General features: G+C 41.8%; 1 protein-coding gene across 3 annotated transcripts in view; it reads right to left on the bottom strand.

The window, feature by feature from the left end:
- Window positions 1-20,905, bottom strand: part of LRCH2 (leucine rich repeats and calponin homology domain containing 2) — a 90,093-nt gene that overhangs the window by 31,327 nt on the left and 37,861 nt on the right. The window contains exons 7-16 of one of the 3 annotated variants that reach the window (XM_073641352.1): window positions 20,062-20,149; window positions 19,689-19,797; window positions 19,243-19,337; window positions 19,084-19,154; window positions 17,423-17,530; window positions 12,501-12,578; window positions 8,653-8,698; window positions 7,843-7,953; window positions 4,955-4,999; window positions 3,025-3,075 (exon numbers count right to left, since the gene is read on the bottom strand). In XM_073641352.1, the coding sequence (XP_073497453.1) occupies window positions 3,025-3,075; window positions 4,955-4,999; window positions 7,843-7,953; window positions 8,653-8,698; window positions 12,501-12,578; window positions 17,423-17,530; window positions 19,084-19,154; window positions 19,243-19,337; window positions 19,689-19,797; window positions 20,062-20,149 (802 nt within the window). The remainder of the gene's footprint in view (window positions 1-3,024; window positions 3,076-4,954; window positions 5,000-7,842; window positions 7,954-8,652; window positions 8,699-12,500; window positions 12,579-17,422; window positions 17,531-19,083; window positions 19,155-19,242; window positions 19,338-19,688; window positions 19,798-20,061; window positions 20,150-20,905) is intronic. The other 2 variants (XM_073641353.1, XM_073641354.1) reach the window with 2 other exon arrangements.

The following is a 20,905-nucleotide window of genomic DNA, read 5'->3' as shown; positions in this document are numbered from 1 at the left end:
AGAGGAGGTGAGTATTGCGATCACCTCCCCTTGCCACACGCAATCAGCTGACACCCGGCGGCGATAGCGTCCACACAGCCTGTGTGCGGGCGCGATCGCCATGACGTACTATTCCGTACCTGGCTCTTAAAGCCCAGGGCGCAGGTACGGAATAGTACATCATGGGTTTTAAAGGGGTTAATGAACACAGAATGGTCAGATTTTGGCAAGACAAAAGTTTTGTTGCCTGGTCATATAATGCACCCAATCCTAGTTTACATCCTCACCAGTGCTCAGTAAATGATCGGTTAATTAGTGGGTGTGTATAAAAAGAAACCCAGCACCCCAGACCTTCACTTGAACTGCAACTTGAGCTCTGACAACATGTCAAAAATCCACCCTGCGACCAAAGCCTTGATTATCAAGAGGCTGAAGACCAGATCCACTGCAGAGGTGGCTGGCACCTTTAATGTGTCTTAGCGTCAAGTACAAAGAATTAAAAAAAGATTTGAAGAGACTGGAGATGTGTTTGACAAGCCAAGGTCCGGCAGACCCCGCAAGACAACTGCTCAGGAGGAACATTTATTGGTTAGAAAATCCAAAGCAAGCCCCTCTTCCACTGCAGCAGAGCTCCAACAGGCCTGGTCACCTCAAGTCCCTGTGTCAACTAGAACAGTTTGTAGGATTCTGTCTCGAAATGGCCTCCATGGTCGAATCAGTGCCCAGAAGCCAGCACTAAACAAAAGGCAAATAAAAAGCATTTGCAAAGTCCCACAGCCTGCTAAACAGATGGACACTGGAAAAGTGGCAGAAGGTGGATTTCTCTGATGAATCTTCAGTAGAATTACAGCACAGCTGCCGCAAATACTACAGGAGACCTACTGGAGCCCGTAGGGATCCAAAATACACCCAGAAAACAGTTAAATTTGGTGGTGGAAAGATCATGGTCTGGGGTTACATTCAGTATGGGGGTGTGCGAAACATTAGCAAGGTGGAAGGCAATATCAATAGCCTAAAATATCAAGAAGTATTAGCTACCTCTTACATTCCAAATCATAAAAGGGGTCAAATTCTGCAGCAGGATGGTGGTCCATCTCATACATCCATCTCTGCAACAAAGATCCTCCAGGCAAAAAAGATCAAGGTGCTCAAGGACTGTCCAGCCCAGTCACCAGACATGAACATCATTCAGCATGTTTGGGGTAGGATGAAAGAGGAAGCTTGGAAGACAAAACCAAATAATCTAGATGACCTCTAGGAGGCATGTAAGACGGCATTCTCTGCTATTCCTGATGACTTCATTAATAAATTGTATGAATCATTGTTGAACCGCATGGATGCAGTCCTTCAAGCTCATGGAAGTCACACAAAATATTAAATATGACTAATAGCACCACAACTTCATTCACCAATGTTATGCCACATATATTTGTATTTTAAGATAATTATTTGTTTGAATATCACATTACTTTCTGTGGGCGACAAAACTTTTGTCTTGCCAAAATCTGACCATTCTGTGTTCATTAAATGATCAATATTTCAGCATTGATGCCAATTTATTTTCTTAACCTAAACTAAAATTGGGAGGGTTTCAGCTTTCAAAAGAGTAATTTATAAAACCAATGGATGAATTTAACGTCAAGTTATAAGCTTTCATTTACATAACATGGATAAGCGACATAACTTCTGTCAGGAAGTGTACCACACACTTACCTCTGTAGTAGCTTCAGAGGGTTCTTCGAGCTACTACAGACATAACAGTGTGGTGCACTGTGCATTATATGTGGTTTGTCTCACTTTTCTTTTAAGTTTAGTAGTTTTTTTTTTCATTAATAAAATTCAAAATTTTTTATGTACACCTGGCCCATTTGTAAAGGCTGTTCATTGGAGTATTGTATAAAAATCTACTTGTCCAATTTTTTTAAAAAAAAATTTTTATTATTATTAAATGCATGAAAAGAATATTTTTAGAACACCAAAAATAACTTTTAATCTTCCAGCAAAAAAGTGACAGTCACCAGTGGCCCAGGCGGCATGGCACTTGAATATTTATTGGCAGTATGAATAAGAGACTAGATCTGTTATCTCAGCAATGACTAGTATAGGAAAGACCAGTGAGTCTATGGAAGCGGGGCAGGGAGGAGCCGCTGGACACCAGCCTCTTGCACAAGGCGTCGGAGTCGCACGGTCCCTGACCACCAAGTAGGTTTTTAAACATCTGGTAAAAATCCCTGACCTCTCCCGATCCCGCACCTTTTTCAGTTCTGCGCCGTGTTTCTCCATTGCAGAGATGTTGCGTGAGCTCCAAAAGCCACGAATGTGAATGTGTGACCAATTTGGACGATAACACAATATCAAGCTGTGTTTCAGTATTAAAGAATCCTTAAGACCAAGAGGAGTTGAAGAATTTTTATTTGTACAGTGCATTTCAAATGTGAATATGTGAAATCTCTGCTTCGCAGTCCAACTAGGCATTTCTTCAGTCTTCTCTGGGGGCGTGTCCTTTCACATCTCTCTCCCAGATGCTGCCAATCACAGCTCAGCTGCTGAGCTATCAGTCTGTTGCTGCCAAGCTGTGATTGGCAGTGTCTGAGAGGGAGGGGTGAAAGGGCACGCCCCCAAAGACGACTCAGAAGAAATGGCCAATATAGTGTGCAACAAGTGATAAGAGCTCTGCAATGGAGTGACACTGCAAAGTACCGTTTGCTTGATTCTGCTGAACCTCTCCCATCATACTGACAGTCTTATAAATATGTAAGCTCGGATAAACAGAGCATGCATGCATGCATGCATGCTTATTGCCAATGCCACACCAGACTATTCTACGATGGGCACACCATGGCAAATGCACTATGAAAGAGAATGAAGGAAGTGGTGGTGGAGGGGGACTGACCGTACTGGCATGTTGGGTTTTAGCAAAAAGACAAAACAAATCTTAAATAAACTGCATTTACAAAGCGTTGATATTTTTGAAAATGAAAAAGGCGACCACGTGACATAACAGACGGGATAGAAAAATCAAAGGAAAGAAAGCACAAGATGTACCTCTGATGAGACAGGAGATGAGGGTGACACATTTGCACTATCACTGTTTTGCTAAAATGAAATGAGAAAAAAAAAAAAGTTAAAGTGAAATAATTCTGTATACAAACCTTACATGTAGAAGTCCATGATTAGCGCCATGTATCTAGCGGTCAGGTCAGAATAGGCTGCTGTATGGGTAAATTAGGAATAATCCTATTCCTGGACATTATATGGCTTGTAGTGATAAACGAGCGTGTACTGTTAACCCTTTCGGCAAGCATGCTCGAGTGCTCGCCGAGTATCTCCGACGTGCTCGAATGTTATGCTTGAGTCACTGTGTGTGCATGATTTGCGACTGTTTGACAGCTTTAATACATGTGAGGAATGCCTAAGAAACAAGCATTCCTCACATGTAAAGAAGTCAAACAGTCGCAAATCAAGAAAACACATTGACTCAAACATAACATTATAGCTTGCCGAAGATACTTGAAAACACCCGAGCATGCTCGTAAATCTCGAGTAACGAGCATGCTCGCTCATCACTAATGGCTTGTCCTGTATTTCTCCTCAAGGTGAGACGCTCTAAGTTTAAAAGGTAACTGTACTTTCAATAAACTTTGCATAAATCAGTAGAATATAAGAAACTTTGTAATGTTCTTTCCCCATTTATTAGGCACTTCTTCCCCTCCCTCCTGAAATCACCATCCACTGTGAAATAGTAACTCAAGGCCATCATGCTCAGAGGAGACAGACAGCCCATTATACTCTATGGAGAGGGGAGGGATGAGGTGTGAGGAGCAAACAGAAAAACATTGTGCAGAGCTCTGTAATAAGTGTTTCACCTCACATCAGAGCTGGATTCAGATCAAGCCACCTCAGCTCTGCTGTATAACGTCCTCTCTGTGAGCTCAACAGTGAATGAAGAGGAGGCATTGGCTCTCTGAGCTGTGCTATCTATGGGAGACATCACCGCAGCTCAACCCCTGCCCCCCCCCTCCCAAGCAAACAGCAGATTGCAAGTTACAAATAGAGCGTGCAGAGGGGAAAACTGGTGAAAATGCAGGATAGAAGACACACAATGGCCAGAAATTTTGTAATCCCTTGTGTATACACACAGGACAGATTATTCTGAAAAGTTACTTGAATGTACAGTTACCCTTTAAGTCTGAACTATTGGCTAGTGATTGTTATGAGATCTTCCATTATTTACATGCAGCGGATTAACCATACATCTGCAGGTAAATAGCGCTTTCGGAAGTGACAGGTTCCTTTTAAAAACGGTTTTACAGACAATTTAAAGAAATGGTTGTACATTTACTTTAAGACCACTTAGAAGGCCTCCTTAAAGGGGTTGTCCAGTCTAAAATTAAAAGTCTGTAGTCGCTCTGCGTGACTGCAGACTTATGAATCCTCCACCAGAGCACGCACTCTGCGTGGATTCACCGGTTTCTGAACAGGGAATGGTGATGATGTATGGGATATGCGTACTCCCGGGCAGAAGCCATCTAGTGGGTGCAGCCTCACTCCTTACAAGTGTATATCGCATACATCATCGCTGTTCCCGGCTCACAACCCGGCAAATCCTGGCAGCGACCAGTGTGTGTACTGGGGGGGGGGGATTAACAGGTTTTCAGACTTTTTATTTTAGATCGGACAACCCCTGTAAATCTGAAAGGCAGATGGGGATCCTGACACTCAAACTCCCACCGTTTGGGAAGAGACTGCATGTACCAGCGATAAGCACGAGGTGGAAACTCATGTTTAAACACATATTAGCCTGTGCGTAACCTTTGAAACATAATACAGAAATGTCTATGTACTAAAAGGGAAAGCGAGTATAGAAGAAGCAATGGATTGGGTGATCAAGCACATGCATTTCATGTGGATGTAGTGTGAAAATAATAACAGGCGGTATATGGAAAAATACAGAAGACCGTTCTGGGTGTCTCACCTCATCATTGTCATTTCCGCTTGAACACTTCCGAGAAGATTTGTACTGTGGAAAAAGAAAATAAAATCCTGACCGGATTAGAAATATTGTGCAAAGGCATGGGTTTTTACCAGCTACACAAACTTTGGGATGTTTTGTGCAAAATACTGCATTTCCTATTCACAACACATCCCATTCTAAAAAGTGACATAAGGCTGTTTATTGTTTTTTTTTGCTTGTTTTTTTATAGGTTTCTGAATAAAAATGTTTTCTGATATCTATGCTCATTCAAAATTAGTCTTCGGTTCCACTCACCCAAAAAAAAGGTGTTTGTGGAGATTGTGTGTTCCATATTAAATACATATTTTATGGAAACATTACCATGAAGGGACTGTCCAGGCTTGTGGTTCCAGTCTGCAGTCACTCTATGTGACTGCAGACTTGTGTATCCTCACAGTGCGTGTTCTTAGGATTCTTCGGTGTCGGCAGCGGGTGGGCAAGTAACCACAAGCATGCGATTTGCATATGCAGTCATGTGCCAACTAGACGTGCACGACTTAACTCAATACAAGTGAACTTAGTGAGGCCGGACAAGTCTAGTTGGAATGTGGCCAGAAGTATGCAAATCACACATGACCACCTGCTCCTGGCACTGAAGAATCAGGACAGCGCGCACTGTGTACATGGTGAGGATTCACATGTCTGCAGTCACACAGCATGACTGCAGACTTGAGCAACAAGCCAGGACAACCCATTTAATATTGCTATGTGCCAAATAAAGATACAACATCTTATTCACTCCTTAAAGCGTAGCACATAGGGCTGAATTTCGATAGGATGTTACATGATGTTAAGGACCACTAGAGATTGTTAAGAGATGTGGAGGGGTTGGGGAAGGTTTATAGGACACAATCCAGGACACTTTCCTGGCTGATGACTAGAGGAAACGTTATTCCTCGTTAGAATACAGCCTGTGAGTCATTAATATTTGATTTTCTCGGCTTTGCCGACAGTACGATCATCAATATGGGGGTGTGCGGACTGGTTTCCCTGTCAACTGTAGCGATAAAACTTTGCGAGTCCTCACTGCCACCTAGTGGCACTGTTTATTGCACATGCTTTTAAGGGATCTGAAAGTTTCACATATTGCTATATGTACATCTGTCTGACCGGTTTTTGTCTAAGGCTGTGTGCCCACTATGCATTTTTCAAGCGTTTTTGCGCAGCAAAAACGCTTAAAAAACGCTTGGTAATACGTGCCCCATGGTCCCCAATGATAATCTGCATGTGCTATGCACATGCTGCGGAAATTTCCACTGCGGATTATCAGTGCGGAAAAATCCGCAGCATGTCCATTAATTTTGCGGACACGCAGCGTAATTGCCGCCATTGACTTGCATTGAAACGCTTAATATCGGTGCCAGCACATTTGCGCAAGCGGATATTAAGCGATTCTATGTGCGGATGGTACCCGGGACTGGAGAAGAGGAGACTCTCATCCAGACCCGGGTACCATAGTACCTGTAAAAAAAAAAGAATTTAAAATAAAAAATAAAGATTATACTTACCTTCCGAAGTTCCCCGGCCTCCTCAGCGATGCGTCCGGTGTCTTATACAGCTTGCAGCAGTGTGAGGACCTGCCATAACGTCATTGAATCATGTGACAGGTCACGCGACCGCTGACATCGGCGGTCGCGTGACCTGTCACATGACTCAATGACGTCACCGCAGGTCCTTCATTCACACCATTGCGACCAATACAACAGACCAGATGGAGCGGAGAAAACACCGGGGGCCATCGGAAGGTAAGTATAATCTTTATTTTTTACCATTCTTACTCTTTTCTTTTAACTATTACTAGGTCACACTATATAAATCCATGCTGGTTGCATGGATTTATATAGTGTGACCAAGTTGTCAAGCACTTTCCAAGTGATGCTAAAATCGCTTGGAAAAGCACTTTATAACCCGCATGCAAAAATGCTTGACAAACGCTTCTACCTGGTGGGAAAAACACATGTAAAATCCGCATTTCCTGCCAGGGAGAAGCGGAAAAAATATGCAGCATTTCTGCATCGTGGGCACATAGCCTGAATCAAGAAAAATTTTAACAGGCTAATTAAAATCTGTCTCATCTGCTAGTAAACTGATCCAAATCTGTTAGCGGAACTAAATGATTTAAAAGGGGTATTCCCATCTCCAAGATCCTGTCCTAATATGTAGTAGGTGTAATAATAATAATATTAGCAAATGCCTCCAGTTAGAAATGTAGTAGTTTTTCTGATTAACTATGCCTCTTTCCTTACGTGCAGGCATTGCAGGACCTTAGGTATCCATGGTTACGACCACTAGCAACTAGCTTACTGGCACTTTATCAGTGGTTGTAACCATGGATACCTAAGGTCCTGCAATGCCTGCACATGAGGAAAGAGACAGTGAATCAGAAAAACTACACATTTCTAATTGGTGACATTTGCTAATATTATTACATATACTGCATATTGGGATAGGATCTTGGAGATGGGAATACCCTTATTATGCATGTAAACAAACAACTGCATTATATGGAATAAGAACCTTGGACGGATATAACAAAAGAGGAAGATGAACAAGTGTGGGTATAAATTGCTAAGGGCGGATTGACACGTTTGCATTTCAAGGACCATGTACAGATTTCTGTAATAGCCTTATAGGCACAAATAAAGCTGCTAGTTTGGGTCTGCAGAGCGGCTGCTGGATTGTAATTCGCAGGCTGTGCACAAACTGTGAAATGCAGGTATATGAAGCCTGACTCAGACCCGTTTCATCATCTGTAAGATTAGTGCAATTGGTTAGAAATCTGTGTATAGACCACAACATTACGGATATATACCCTTCTACACATCCTGATGGGCCGTGTGTCCTGTTACCTTGAAGTACTCTCTCCTGGTCTGTTTGGATCGCCGCCTCTCCTCCGCTTGCCACACTGCGCACTCGGCAGCCGGCCATCCTTGCTCATTAATCCGGTCCTTCTCCCCATCCTAGAAAGACAAAAAAATAAATAAATATTGGTAGGCCGGGTGCTGACGACTGTATTTTCAATCAGACAAAAACATCGGATCGAACTCGGCCCAATGTTATTCTATGGGGTCGTGCACATGTCCGATTCTTTTTCTCGGACAGACTCAGTCCGAGGAAAGAAATTGCAGCATAACCGAGTTTGATCAGATATTCAGATGGCTGTTGGCCATGCAAGTCAATGAGGCAGAGGGAAAAAAAAATTGGCCAGCACTCTGATGACATCTTAGTGCAGTCCGATTTTCACGGGAGAAAAATTGGATCACACTGTGATCACTCTCTGATCAAATCAGTGTATGATTAGCAAAATACTGTCCCTGTGTGACCTTAGCCTTGCTGACAAATACAGATGGATATTTTCGCTATATGATCTCGGAGTCTGATGCAGAATTTCACATTGGACCCCACTTTCCCTAGAGCTCATGCACATTGTAGTATAATGGCACCATATTGTACAGAGCAGGAATAGGACCCCCACTGTCGTTCACGGTGGTGTTGCTGTATACTTCTCACCCCATGCAGGGCTCCAGCCTGTACCTTCTTCCCATCTGATCAGTGCAAAAGTAGAAAGTTTTATTTTTAAAGTCGTATCTAATTTTTTGGCTCCTCCAATTCATAAAGGGAGAGTTCTACTAAGAAGCGTATTAGGAATTAGGCTTTACCTGCCAGCTACATGGAGACAATTGGGAATGATCCCCCGAAGAACAGCTGAGAATATAGAAACACAACGTAAATTTATACATTTGGTAAAATCATTTTACCTAAAAGACAAAAAAAAAAAAAACACATCTGAAGAGAAGCACCATAAATCATTGCACAATTAGCTGATGCAGATTTATCTAACTTTGTGTTTTTCCACAGATCGAACAGTTGTTCGGGTTAATACAATTGAAGAAATCAGCATTAGAAGCCATAAGAGTAGTTTACTGTTCTACTAGACTTTCAGGTATACTTCGTATCGCTCCCTTGTACCTTACACCACTGGCGGATATATGGGCCCTTTGCAGCCCAATAGCTTATCGGACTACACAGTTCCACCGGCTTTAGAGGTAGAAGTGGGCCCCTTACCTTTTGGGCCCCAGGTTGCACCAATGATCTGTCCGCCCCGGCCTACACAGCAGACTGCCTCCCCATCCAGAGCAGCGACACGAGAAATCACAACTTCACATGGCACAATACTGCCACCTGCTGGCTAACATTGGAATTTACATGATAGGTTTTATCTTATTTAGGTTGAGTTCGTACATTGGAGCCGCAGTGGTTTTTTTGGGGTTTTTTTGCTGCGATTGTGGTAGAACTGCATCACTTTTTATCTGTTAAAAAAAAACCTGCAGCAAAATGATGCGGCACTGCCATGATTGCGTCAAAAATATGCACCATGGCGGAGACAATGTGAACGCAGCCTAAGGCTATGTGCCCACGATGCAGAAATGAAGCAGAAAATTTCTGCAGCATTTCTGATCTCCCTGGCAGAAAAAACGCATGCAGATTGTGCATGCGTTTTTCCTGCGGAATACATGCGTTTCCGCATGCAGATTGACAAGCGCTTTCCAGGCGATAGCATCACTTGGAAAGTGCTTGACAACTAGGTCACACTGTATAAATCCATGCAAACGGCATGGATTTATACAGTGTGAACCGTAAAAATAAAACAAATAAAGCTATACTCACCCCCGAGGCCCCGGTGTGTGCAGCAGCGCTCGTTCCCGTCTGGTTCCCGGCTGCCAGCATATCGCGACAGAGCGGTGAATGGCCTGCGGTCACATGACTGTGACGTCACCGAAGGTCCTTCAGCGCTGCCGGCATGCCGAGAGAAGCTGTTGGACAGGTGAATATAAACTTTAATTTATTATTTTATTCTTTTTTTCACAGGTACAATGGTACCCAGGTCTGGATGAGAGTCTTCTCTCCTCCAGAACTGGGTACCATCCGCACATAGAGACGCATAGAAGCCGCTTGTACAAATGTACAGTCGCGCATTCTATGCGTCTCAATGCAAGTCAATGGCGGCGCTTCCGCAAAATTAAATGACATGCTGAGGATTTATGAGCACTGCAGAAACGCTGCGGAATAATCCGCAGCATGAGCATTGATATTGCGGAATGCCACTGGGGACCATGGGGTGCGGATTACCATGCGTTTTCGATGCGTTTCCGCTGCGGAAACTCCGCAGCATAAACGCATGAAAAAAGCATCGTGTGCACGCAGCCTTAAGCTCACTATTCCTGATATTTTCCCAAAAGGTGACATGTACAGCTGTAAAGCTAAAAAGATACAGTCCATAACCCAGCCAGCAACGGTTACAACAAAATTCAGAAGTTCCAGGATCTTTAAACAGGTTGTCCAAGCTTAAGCCATCACGATCAGATTGGTGGGGTCTGACACCCAATTATGTCTGGTGATAGCCAAAAGTAAATGGCAGGGCTCTATACATGGTGTAATGGCCACCGCAGAGGAAGGATGCTCAGCTCCTACTGAAATGAACAGCACCTGATCTGCATTTCTCGGTAACAGCCACCAGACAGTGTATGGATTAGCCATAAATAACTCAAGGAAAAAATGTGCATGGGGGGGAAAATCACAGGGGGTCGATGGATGCACGCTCACCCCAACGCGCATTTCAGCGGAGCCTTCGTCAGAGGCCCTCTGAGGTAGATGAAATAGGCTTACGTTTGTATTATTATATATATGTTATATGCTATTGTTGAGGCCAAGTGGGGTGTGAAATGATATGGATATTGCCAATTTTGGCATTTACGCCATGATAAACCATAAATATTTTGGGTGATTTCTGGCTTGGATGCATGCTGTTCATATTTATGCTAGTAATCTGTCCCTTTTCCTTTTCTAGGTCTGATTTTTTTGTGCTAATAAAGTTTTTGTACTTTTAATTACTTGGGATGCTTGATCGTTTTCTTTTTTGCTGTTGTGAGTCTAAGGATTGGCGCAGTTCTGGATCCATTCTCCGTTTACCTCCGGCTGCCCTGGAGTTGAAAACAGCTAATTTGTGGGGGCTGCTGCATGTCAGATCCCCACCGAACGGATACTGATGACTCATCTTAAAAGCATAGGTCATCGAAGTCTTTGGCCCGGACAAACCCTTTAATTGAAATGTAATTTTTAAAGCCTATGGTAAATGGTTTAAAAGCTTATTACATTCATAGCGTATTTATAGACTTATGTGCAGTGTAAATTATTCAATACTAATAAAAACAACGTCCCGCCCTACACATCCCCCGTAGGTTTCTTGTTATGTACTGTAAGTTCTTCAGGATAATTTAACACATAATATTAAAAGTGTTAAATAGTAACAATCTAAATAGAACAAAAGATTTGTAAAAGTGAATAATACCCGAGTGGCCACTTTCTTAGAGACACTTGCCCCTTTCACAAATGGAATTTTCTTGAATGGAGGTCAACATAAAAACGGAATGGGCGAGTTTTCAAGAATTAGTTTTAGCGTGAAACCATATCATACTGGGAAAACAGTGATCTGAATGGTATCAGAAGGCATACTGGTCATTATTTCCACCCTGACAATCTGGTTGGGAGCCACGAGGGCACAGAGAATGCAGGGGGCAGGAGCAGGGGATGCACAAACTTCTGTGGTCCAAGGGCCACATTGTCATAGTGAACCAATGGGTGTGTACATACAAAAAATACCAAAAACATGGAGGCTGAGAAATCCCATGTGAAACTGCATGCAATTAAAAGGAGCAAAACACATTTGGGAATATGGGCCCTGGGGCAACTAGCTTTTCTGCTGGAGATTCCAGCCACTATTTCCCCTACAGAGAAAACACAGCATTACATAGTCACCTTTGCAATGCAAATGTAGCAGTACAAGGGTTCTTAAAGGGATTGTCCACTATTCTGACAACCCCTTCTCCTTTGCTATACTCCCCCACATTAAAATAAAAACAGCCTGTACTCACCTCCGGTGGCATTCCAGCGACGTCAGCACAGAGTCTCCTGGGGCTCACCTGACATTATTATTGTGTCATGTGAGCCCTGCAGCCTGTCAGTGGCTACTAATTGACCGCTTCACACTCACTTCCTTTGGATGAAACTGACATTTGGAAGATGTCAGAGAGAAGCAGTTCTCACTTCTTTCCGAAGTAATTTTCATCCAAAGGTGGTAAAAGTGAAGCGCATCATTAGCGGCAGCTGACAGAATCCGTGGAATGCAGCCGGAGGAAAGTACACCCTGTTTTTCTTTTAGATGGGGGAATAGAGTCATTGAGAAAGAGCTGGCCGAGTAGTGGACTACCCCCAGAACAAGAGCCTTTCCTACACAGTGGCTCTCCATTTTAACTCATATCACGGGCATCCTGACTGAAGGACCCACCCAGGTGCCCATCCTTTATAATGACCAAATGCCCTAATTGCCCATATTTGCAGAGGTTGTCTTCATAAGTAACCCACTATAAATGAAGGTGAAGTAAAATGGCACAATAATCTGTTACACACTATAGAGTTTACCCCTAGTAAATCTCTAAATATTAGATACCTTGACACCCGCCCCGCGGCTCTTGTCCTCTGGAAGAGCTTTTCACTGAATGAAGTTCTATAACTTAATGGCCTCCGTCTGTTCCACACATTTCAATCAAACCAACCAAACCCAAAGATGAAGAAGGCAGGAGGACATAGTTCGGAAAGTGGAGAGTTGTTAGTTTTGTCAGGAAAGAGAAGAAACAGATTAAGATTAAATGTCTAGACTACAGACAGCAGAGAGTAGAATAAGTCAGAGCAGTGTTAAATAGTTATTAAAGGTAAATGAGACTTTTGAGGGGGGAAGGGGGGGGGGGGGATTTCCTGTATTTCTTGTTTACTAAAATGCATTCATTTTTTAATAAAAAAATATTACAGGTTGGATGAAAAATTTCCAACCGTTTGGTTTTTGCAGCTTCTATACAGCACAATACATAGCAAGCTGCAGAATGCCACCAGCAGATCCATTAGATGGTGTCACAACTCCGCTCTGTATTCTTATTTCTCCTCTCCTGAACGGTCCCTTTCAACACATTTATGAGCAAATCAAAACTCAGCTTTGATCTGGTGATAAATCAGCCTATGAAACCATTCAGGAGAGAAGAGACAGGGGCTGGAGACACGGATTTGCCAGTGAAGGGGATTCTGCAGCTTGCTATGTGATACAGAAGATGCAGGAGAAAGCCCCCAAAAGTATCCATAGCCTTTACAGACTTGCAAAGACGGCATGCAGCGCTAATATTTGAGTTCTAATGCCCGAGTGCCAATAAACCATAAAAAAATAAAAAAAATAGAGGGTATAACTTACTGATCGTTTGGGGTCAAACCACTGCAACCCCCAGGGATACCAAGAACAGGTCTCTGAAACCAGGCCCCATCCTGAACGGAGGAGACCTTCACTCCATTCATTGCCCATGGGACTGCAGGAGAAAGCGGAGACCAAAACCCCATTCTAAAGATAACTGGGGCTTCCCAGGTGTCAGATCCCCAGAGATCAGTAATTATATACTACGTAGGGGGGGGATTATAACCTACGATTTTGAGAATAATCCTATAAACTTCAACTACAAAAGGATCTCATCATTACTTTTCTGAATAAATGTGTGGAGTGTATCTGGGTCAGAGGCTGTTCACATTACAACATTATCTTTGCATCTGCAGATCGAGCACATGTAAGAACTACAGAAAGGTGCGATGTGCTGCGCTTTATCATAGTAATTGTAACGAGTCTGTAAGCATCATTGTACTACGCCTGAGCATTAGGGGCTACAGCTTGGCCAAGCGCCATCTTTAAATACCTGTTTTGTGGATTTCAAACGTACTCGCACTAAATGTGAACAGGCCCCTTACTCTAATGATTGTAACATCCAACCCCTCCCCGACGAAGGAAACGCGAGATCTGCGTCTGGGCTTCGGGCCACATCTTGGCGCACAGAGCAAAGGGTAAGCAACATACTGACATGCAGTGCACAAGGTTGTAACAAGTCCTATTATACGGCATGGTTATGGCTGCTACTACGATCCATGTCTTGATCTCAATCTATTCACAGGCCCTGCTGTTATATATTTATATATTTTGTGCTGCTATTGCAATATCCACGGCTAGAACATATGCATCGCATGGATTATACTGATGATTGTGGCCGACCCTCTATATACTCTGCCTCAGTGTGCCCCTTTATGCTCGAGTCTTCAGCTATGATCAGGATTTTTATCATACCCCCTTTTTTATTTATTTTTTTTATTCCGATTTGTTTTTTTTGCCATTTAATAAACTGATTTTTGGTTCCACATCTCATTATGTGGATTCATGACTCCGTGGTCTTTATAATTATCTTTGGAGATTTCCCCTTATCCGCAGTTGTATATTTTGAGGGGTCTATGGCTCCGTATTTTCTTTGACTTCCCATGTTCGAATGACTATAATAGTAATCATTAGGCATTTACAAGATCCTGTATTATTTCAGTGGTGTAAGCAGGCAGAGAATTGAGGCAGCATGACATTGGGTGTATTCTCCGTATTGGGCCTATTCATATTACCTATATTGATGATATGTGACTGCTGACATCTCACTTGCACATGCATGAAGCAATACAAGTAGTAAATGCATGTAGCTAATTATGATTATGCAGTTCAACATAAAAAATGATTTAACGGATCCCCTGCTGCTTATACTTATGGTATACTGTAGTTTGGCCAGCAGATGTCGCCATTGCTCCCCTGTTCGCTCACACTTTGATTGTGCATGTATATATAATATAATATAATATAATATAATATATAGTGCTGCCATCACCAATTATCCATAAAGGACTGATCTCTCTGGGTCACATAACATATTACGTAACCTAAGAACCAAAATGCTATTATAGAATTTTGGATAACTAGAGGAGGAAGACATGTGAAGACTCAAACTTCAAGGTTAGATTTTAGAAAGGCAGATTTTAAGAGACTCAGAAAGAGAATAGGAGGGATCCAATGGCTGGATGTCCTTAAGGACAAAAATGTCCAGGAAGGATGGGAAATTTTTAAAAATGAGATTCTCAAAGCACAATTGTTAACAATCCCGAAAAGTAGGAAGAATGGGAAGCATTTAAGGAAACCAGGATGGATGAACACAGAACTTAAACACATGCTAAAAAGAAAGAAAGAAATGTTTATTAAATGGAAAGAGGGAGGCATATCTAAAGAAGATTATAATGCAGTCTGCAGATCCTGCAGGGCACGTATCAGGTTAGCTAAAGCTGACAATGAATTAAGGCTTGCAAGAGATGTCAAAAGCAATAAGAAAGGATTTTGGGGGTATGTCAAAAGTAAAAGAAAAGTCAAAGATGCTATAGGATTTTTACAGGATGAAAATGGAGAAATGGTAAGAGAGGATGTTGAGAAGGCCGAACTTTTTAATTCCTATTTTGCATCTGTTTTCTCTCAGAAAGAAAATGTAACATCAACTGATTTTCACTGTCCTTTTAAAGGAATAGAAGAATCCAAGTTATCTGTAAACAGAAAGATTGTGAGGGAATATTTAGCTAACATAAATGAGTTCAAGTCTCCAGGTCCAGATGAATTACACCCCAGAGTACTGAAGGAGATCGTAGAAGAAATTTTAGAACCACTCTCCATAATCTTTGAAAATTCTTGGAGAACAGGAGAAGTCCCAGAAGACTGGAGAAGAGCAAATGTTGTTCCTATCTTCAAAAAGGGGAAGAAGGTGGACCCAGGGAACTATAGGCCGGTGAGTCTGACTTCTATACCAGGAAAGATCTTTGAACAAATTATTAAACATCATGTATGTAAGTACCTGGATAAGAATGAAGTGATTAACCAGAGTCAGCATGGGTTTGTAACTAACAAGTCATGTCAGACTAACTTAATTTCCTTCTATGACAGAATCACTGACTGGGTGGATCAGGGAAATGCTGTAGATATAGTATATCTTGACTTCAGCAAAGCATTTGACAAAGTATCTCACACCATCCTTATTGAAAAAATGACCAAGTATGCAATGGACCAGGCAACTGTTAGGTGGATTCATAACTGGCTTAGTGATCGGACTCAAAGGGTGGTTGTAAATGGCTTCACATCCAGCTGGATGAATGTCTCAAGTGGGATACCACAGGGCTCTGTCCTGGGACCTGTATTGTTCAACATCTTCATCAATGATTTAGATGAAGGAATTGAGGGTAAACTGATTAAATTTGCTGATGACACAAAGCTAGGAGGGATAGCTAATACTAGAGAAGAGAGAGAGAGGATTCAAAAAGACCTAAATAAACTGGAGCAGTGGGCAGCAACCAACAGAATGGTTTTTAACAGGGAAAAATGCAAAGTACTACATCTGGGCAATAAAAATGAAAAAAGCATATACAGAATGGGAGGAATAGAGCTAAGCAACAGTACATGTGAAAAAGACTTAGGTATACTAATAGATCATAGACTGAACATGAGTCAACAGTGTGATGCAGCAGCAAAAAAGGCAAATACAATTCTGGGATGTATTAACAGAAGCATACAGTCTAGATCACGTGAAGTCATTATCGGTCTTTACTCCTCTTTGGTCAGACCTCATCTGGAATACTGTGTACAGTTTTGGGCACCACATTTTAAAAAAGACATCGACAAACTGGAACAAGTTCAGAGAAGAGCGACCAGAATGGTGACTGGTCTGCAAACCATGTCCTATGAGGAACGGTTGCAGGATTTGGGAATGTTTAGCTTGCAAAAAAGAAGACTGAGAGGAGACTTAATAGCTGTCTACAAATATGTCAAGGGCTGTCACATTGTAGAAGGATCATCTTTATTCTCATTTGCACAGGGAAAGACTAGAAGCAACGGGATGAAACTAAATGGGAGGAGACACAGATTAGATATTAGAAAAAACTTTTTGACAGTTAGGGTGATTAATGAGTGGAACAGGCGGCCACGAGAGGTGGTGAGTTCCCCTTCAATGGACGTCTTCAAACAGAGGCTGGACAGACATCTGTCTGAGATGATCTAGTGAATCCTGCTTTGAGCAGGGGGTTGGACCAGATGACCCAGGAGGTCCCTTCCAACTCTACCATTCTATGATTCTATGATTCTATGATTCTATGAACCAGAGAAACCTGGGTGTGACCAGGAATCGTTCAAATAAATAGAGAAAAAATAAATAAAATATTTATTAATAATAATAATGATTTTATTATTATTAATAAATATTTTATTTATTTATTTTTTCTCTATTATTTATTTTAACGATTCCTGGTCACGCCCAGGTTTCTCTGGTTCGTAGGTTACATAATATGTTATGTGGCCCGGAGAGATCAGTCCTTTATGGATAATTGGTGGTGGCGGTGGTATATGGCTCCAATATTGCTGTGCGCAGCTTTTGAGTGGGTATCTAGAACAGCTTGTAAAAGCTATTGATCACACATTTCCTGTTCTGTAAAAGAGCATGCTACCTGTTGTGCTTTTCTTGCTGTAGTAACTGTGCTGCTATTTTCCTCAGGTCTGTCACTTCCTTTATTTCATCCTCTTCTTCCTCTTCTAACAACTGCTCCTTCTGAAGCCTGACGTGAAAAACACAGACAAGAAGATCACGCTCCTGGCCAGGTTTGGTGGTTTTTCGTCGCTGCAGTGGAAATCATCTTTTTCAAGTATTTAAAGCCAAACTATCATTTTTTTTTTCAATGCAAAGTACAGAAATGGAGTTATACAGACGTCATGAGGTCGCTGGAAAATGAGTAGTAGAAGTGTCAGAGCAACGCAAATATACATGTGCAAACAGAAAAGCACTCAAAAACCTGGGGGAAAGGGGGTGGGCTCAAAGAATGCAGAGGGGTAATGAATGGACCACCCCAACGCGTCCTGCCTCTGGCACCCATAGCAAACATCTGGTTTTGCAGGAGGACCCCACAACCAACCAGGCATTGAAATATAATAGTAACTGGTTATAAACCCATAAATTAAACACTCCAAATAAAAAAGGGGGGAAAACCCCAGAAAAGTCATTTTCAGTCACCACCCCCCCCCCTCCCCAAAAAAAAAAAAACATTTTATGTACCCAAAATGGTACCAATAAAAATTATAGCTCTATGTCTGAGTGTCCACCTCCAGAAGGCAAGCACGACAGTACACGTTTGCTCTGTCGGCACAATTATAGTCTATGGCCCCGCTGGAGTATACACCCGAACCCAATCTGAGGGGGGACAGATGTAAGCCCTGACGGGACCAACAACCAGGTGCCCGAACACCGTATGAAAGCACCTTAAGGCTATATGCATTTCTGGTGCATTTTTTCCGCACAGAAATGGGCAAAAAAAAACACATTGCAAACCTTATCCCATGATTTCCTTTGACATTTTGCAAGTTCTGCGCACATGATCAGGATTTTTCCTGACTGAATATCTTGTGCAGAAAAAGCAGCAGCATGTCTATTCTTCGTGCGTTTTGGCCTGCGTTTTTCCAATACAATGCATTAGAAAAAACGCAAGGCCCAAAGCGCAAGGCCCAAAGCGCAAGGCCGCATTTCTTTTTTTTTCGGTTTTGCTACCAAGAGGTGCAGAACTGCTGCAGAAATTTCTGCAAGCAAATCCTGACTGTGCAGACATGACCTTACAGTAGATGTTGGGGTTGGGGGGGCAGAGGCTTTCTCCTCTCTTTCCAGTGAAAACAGATGCATACTCGGGTCGATCTGGGGGCTCTTAAGTATGTGGGGGGGGGGGGGGTATTCAGAGATTGTGCTCTGCTGAATGAACATTTGGCCGCCAGCTCCCGAGTGTGTGGGGTTGTGGTTGGCCTCCTTTGCTGCATCTTTATTTGTATGATTGTGCATGTAGGAAAGCCAGTCTATTACTCATTGCAGAAAAGGGAAAAAAAAAATCACATCTAGCAGGCTTTCTTATCCAGATTTAACTCTTTAACAGCTAGTGTTTCAATCTTAAATAACCAGTTGCATTTTTAACGTATTTGCGCGTGTTTTTCTTACCAAAATCAGGAGTTTTTGGAGGGTTTTCCCCCCATGACAATTTCATAACGCTTACATATAATTTTTTTTTAATTAAGGGTAACAAACAGAGTAAAAGTCATTATTAACTTATAATTTTTCACTGTTTAAGAATACCTTTGTTGTTCTTCTTCCCAGTCTTCATTCTCTTCGACTTTCTCGGATTTATCACTTAGTTTCCCTCTTTCCTTAAATAAATGGGGAGACAATGACCTCAGAGATACAAGACACTAAAAAGATGGAGAATCATGCAGTTTACATCTGTACAACAAGTACCTTAATATAAGAAACAAAGGGACCAGTGAGCTGAACGTCACCGTGATCTGTATCCTCAGCGCTGGGGTCATAGTCGTAAATCTCCTGATCGTGACCTGCAACGATAAAAATATAGTCAAAATCAGAATTTCACAATTACAACAAAAAACAGTATTTCAGGTTCCACCCCGATATAACCTTCATGGCTGCTTAAGGTAATTTTTTTTGTGTGACATCAGTGACTTAGTAGCGCATGTCTACGCCTTTTATCGGATGTCTTTTTTTGATGTGTAAAAGCTGTTGAATTTTTTTTTTACCCGTTGAACAATATCTACATTTAATGTGCACTTTTTATTTATTTATTTTTTTCCATTTAGAGATGGCACTATACTGCCATCAACGCACAATGTGAACATAGCCGTACCGCAAGTCTGTTGGCATCAAACTGCACTAGAAAAGCAGCTTACCTTTATGGGAGTCCAGTTTACTCCCTAGTAAATGATTGTCATTCTTCAGTGCCTGGTCTCTTGATTCGGATACCTGAGAGTGAAGGCTGATTGTATCGTCATCCGAAGGCTGCAGAATAAAGGGTCACAGGTCATTCTATAGTAAGAAATATCCTACATCATACGCAGGTTTCACTCTCCACAGAGATACCAGTGGAAGTAAAGACATGACGGATGCACGGGCTGCTATGGTCATTGTCCGTGTGACACCTGAATGGCTATGGGTGTTTTCTCCTGTGTCAGAGAGCTGCACAAACCGTTCAATAGACAAAACACATTAAAGATAGATTTATAAGACTTCCGCATAACCACAGAGGAGCGTTACATGACGTACTTCGGTTGTTGACAGACGCTTATCCCCATTGTCACTGCCAATCCCAGAGTCGGGTCCATGGTTTTTACTTGGGTAAAAGTCTTCAATACTAGAAGTGGTAAAAATAAATAAAAAAATATAAGTTAAAATGTGCTACATGTCATCATCTATGGACATGATGGCAGATGTCCATAATCTTTAAAGGGAGTATACATTTGCACAACTTTTTTTTAGAGAAGTTGCTATTGATAAATCAGCCAAGAAACATTTAAAAACAATAAAAAAAATTAAAAAAAATTAAAACAGGTGAACACAAAATAGATGTTAAAAAAGGAAGATGAAAAACAGTCAAAAATCACAAAAAAAGTAAACAAAAAAAAAAAGGCGCAAATGAAATAATGAATATTTCTCAGTTTTAGGCCAGTTTTCCCTTATCGCTTCTAAAAATCTGGTCCAACTGCCAAGTCTCCTGTCTTTAGCTACAGGTGCATCTCACTAAATTAGAAGATCATCAAAAAGTTAATTTATTTCAGTTCTTCAATACAAAAAGTGAAACTCATTATATAGATTCATTACAAACAGAGGGATCTATTTCATGTTGTTACTTCTGTTACTGTTGATGATTATGGCTTACAGCCAATGAAAACACAAAAGTCATTATCTCAGTAAATTAGAATACTTTATAACAACAGCTTGAAAAATGTTTTTAAAATCCAAAATGTTGTCCTTCTGAAATGTATGTTCAGTAAATGCCCTCAATACTTGGTCGGGCTCCTTTTGCATCAATTACTGCGTCAATGCGGCAATGTGGCATGGAGGCGATCAGCCTGTGGCACTGCTGAGGTGTTATGGAAGCCCAGGTTGC

Source organism: Phyllobates terribilis, unplaced genomic scaffold (assembly GCF_046119375.1).
Source record: "Phyllobates terribilis strain yellow unplaced genomic scaffold, ASM4611937v1 Scaffold_7__3_contigs__length_470593459, whole genome shotgun sequence".
NCBI classification, from domain to species: Eukaryota; Metazoa; Chordata; class Amphibia; order Anura; family Dendrobatidae; genus Phyllobates; species Phyllobates terribilis.
The sequence above is the reverse complement of the archived record's forward strand: the minus strand, read 5'-3'. Positions and strand labels throughout refer to the sequence as shown.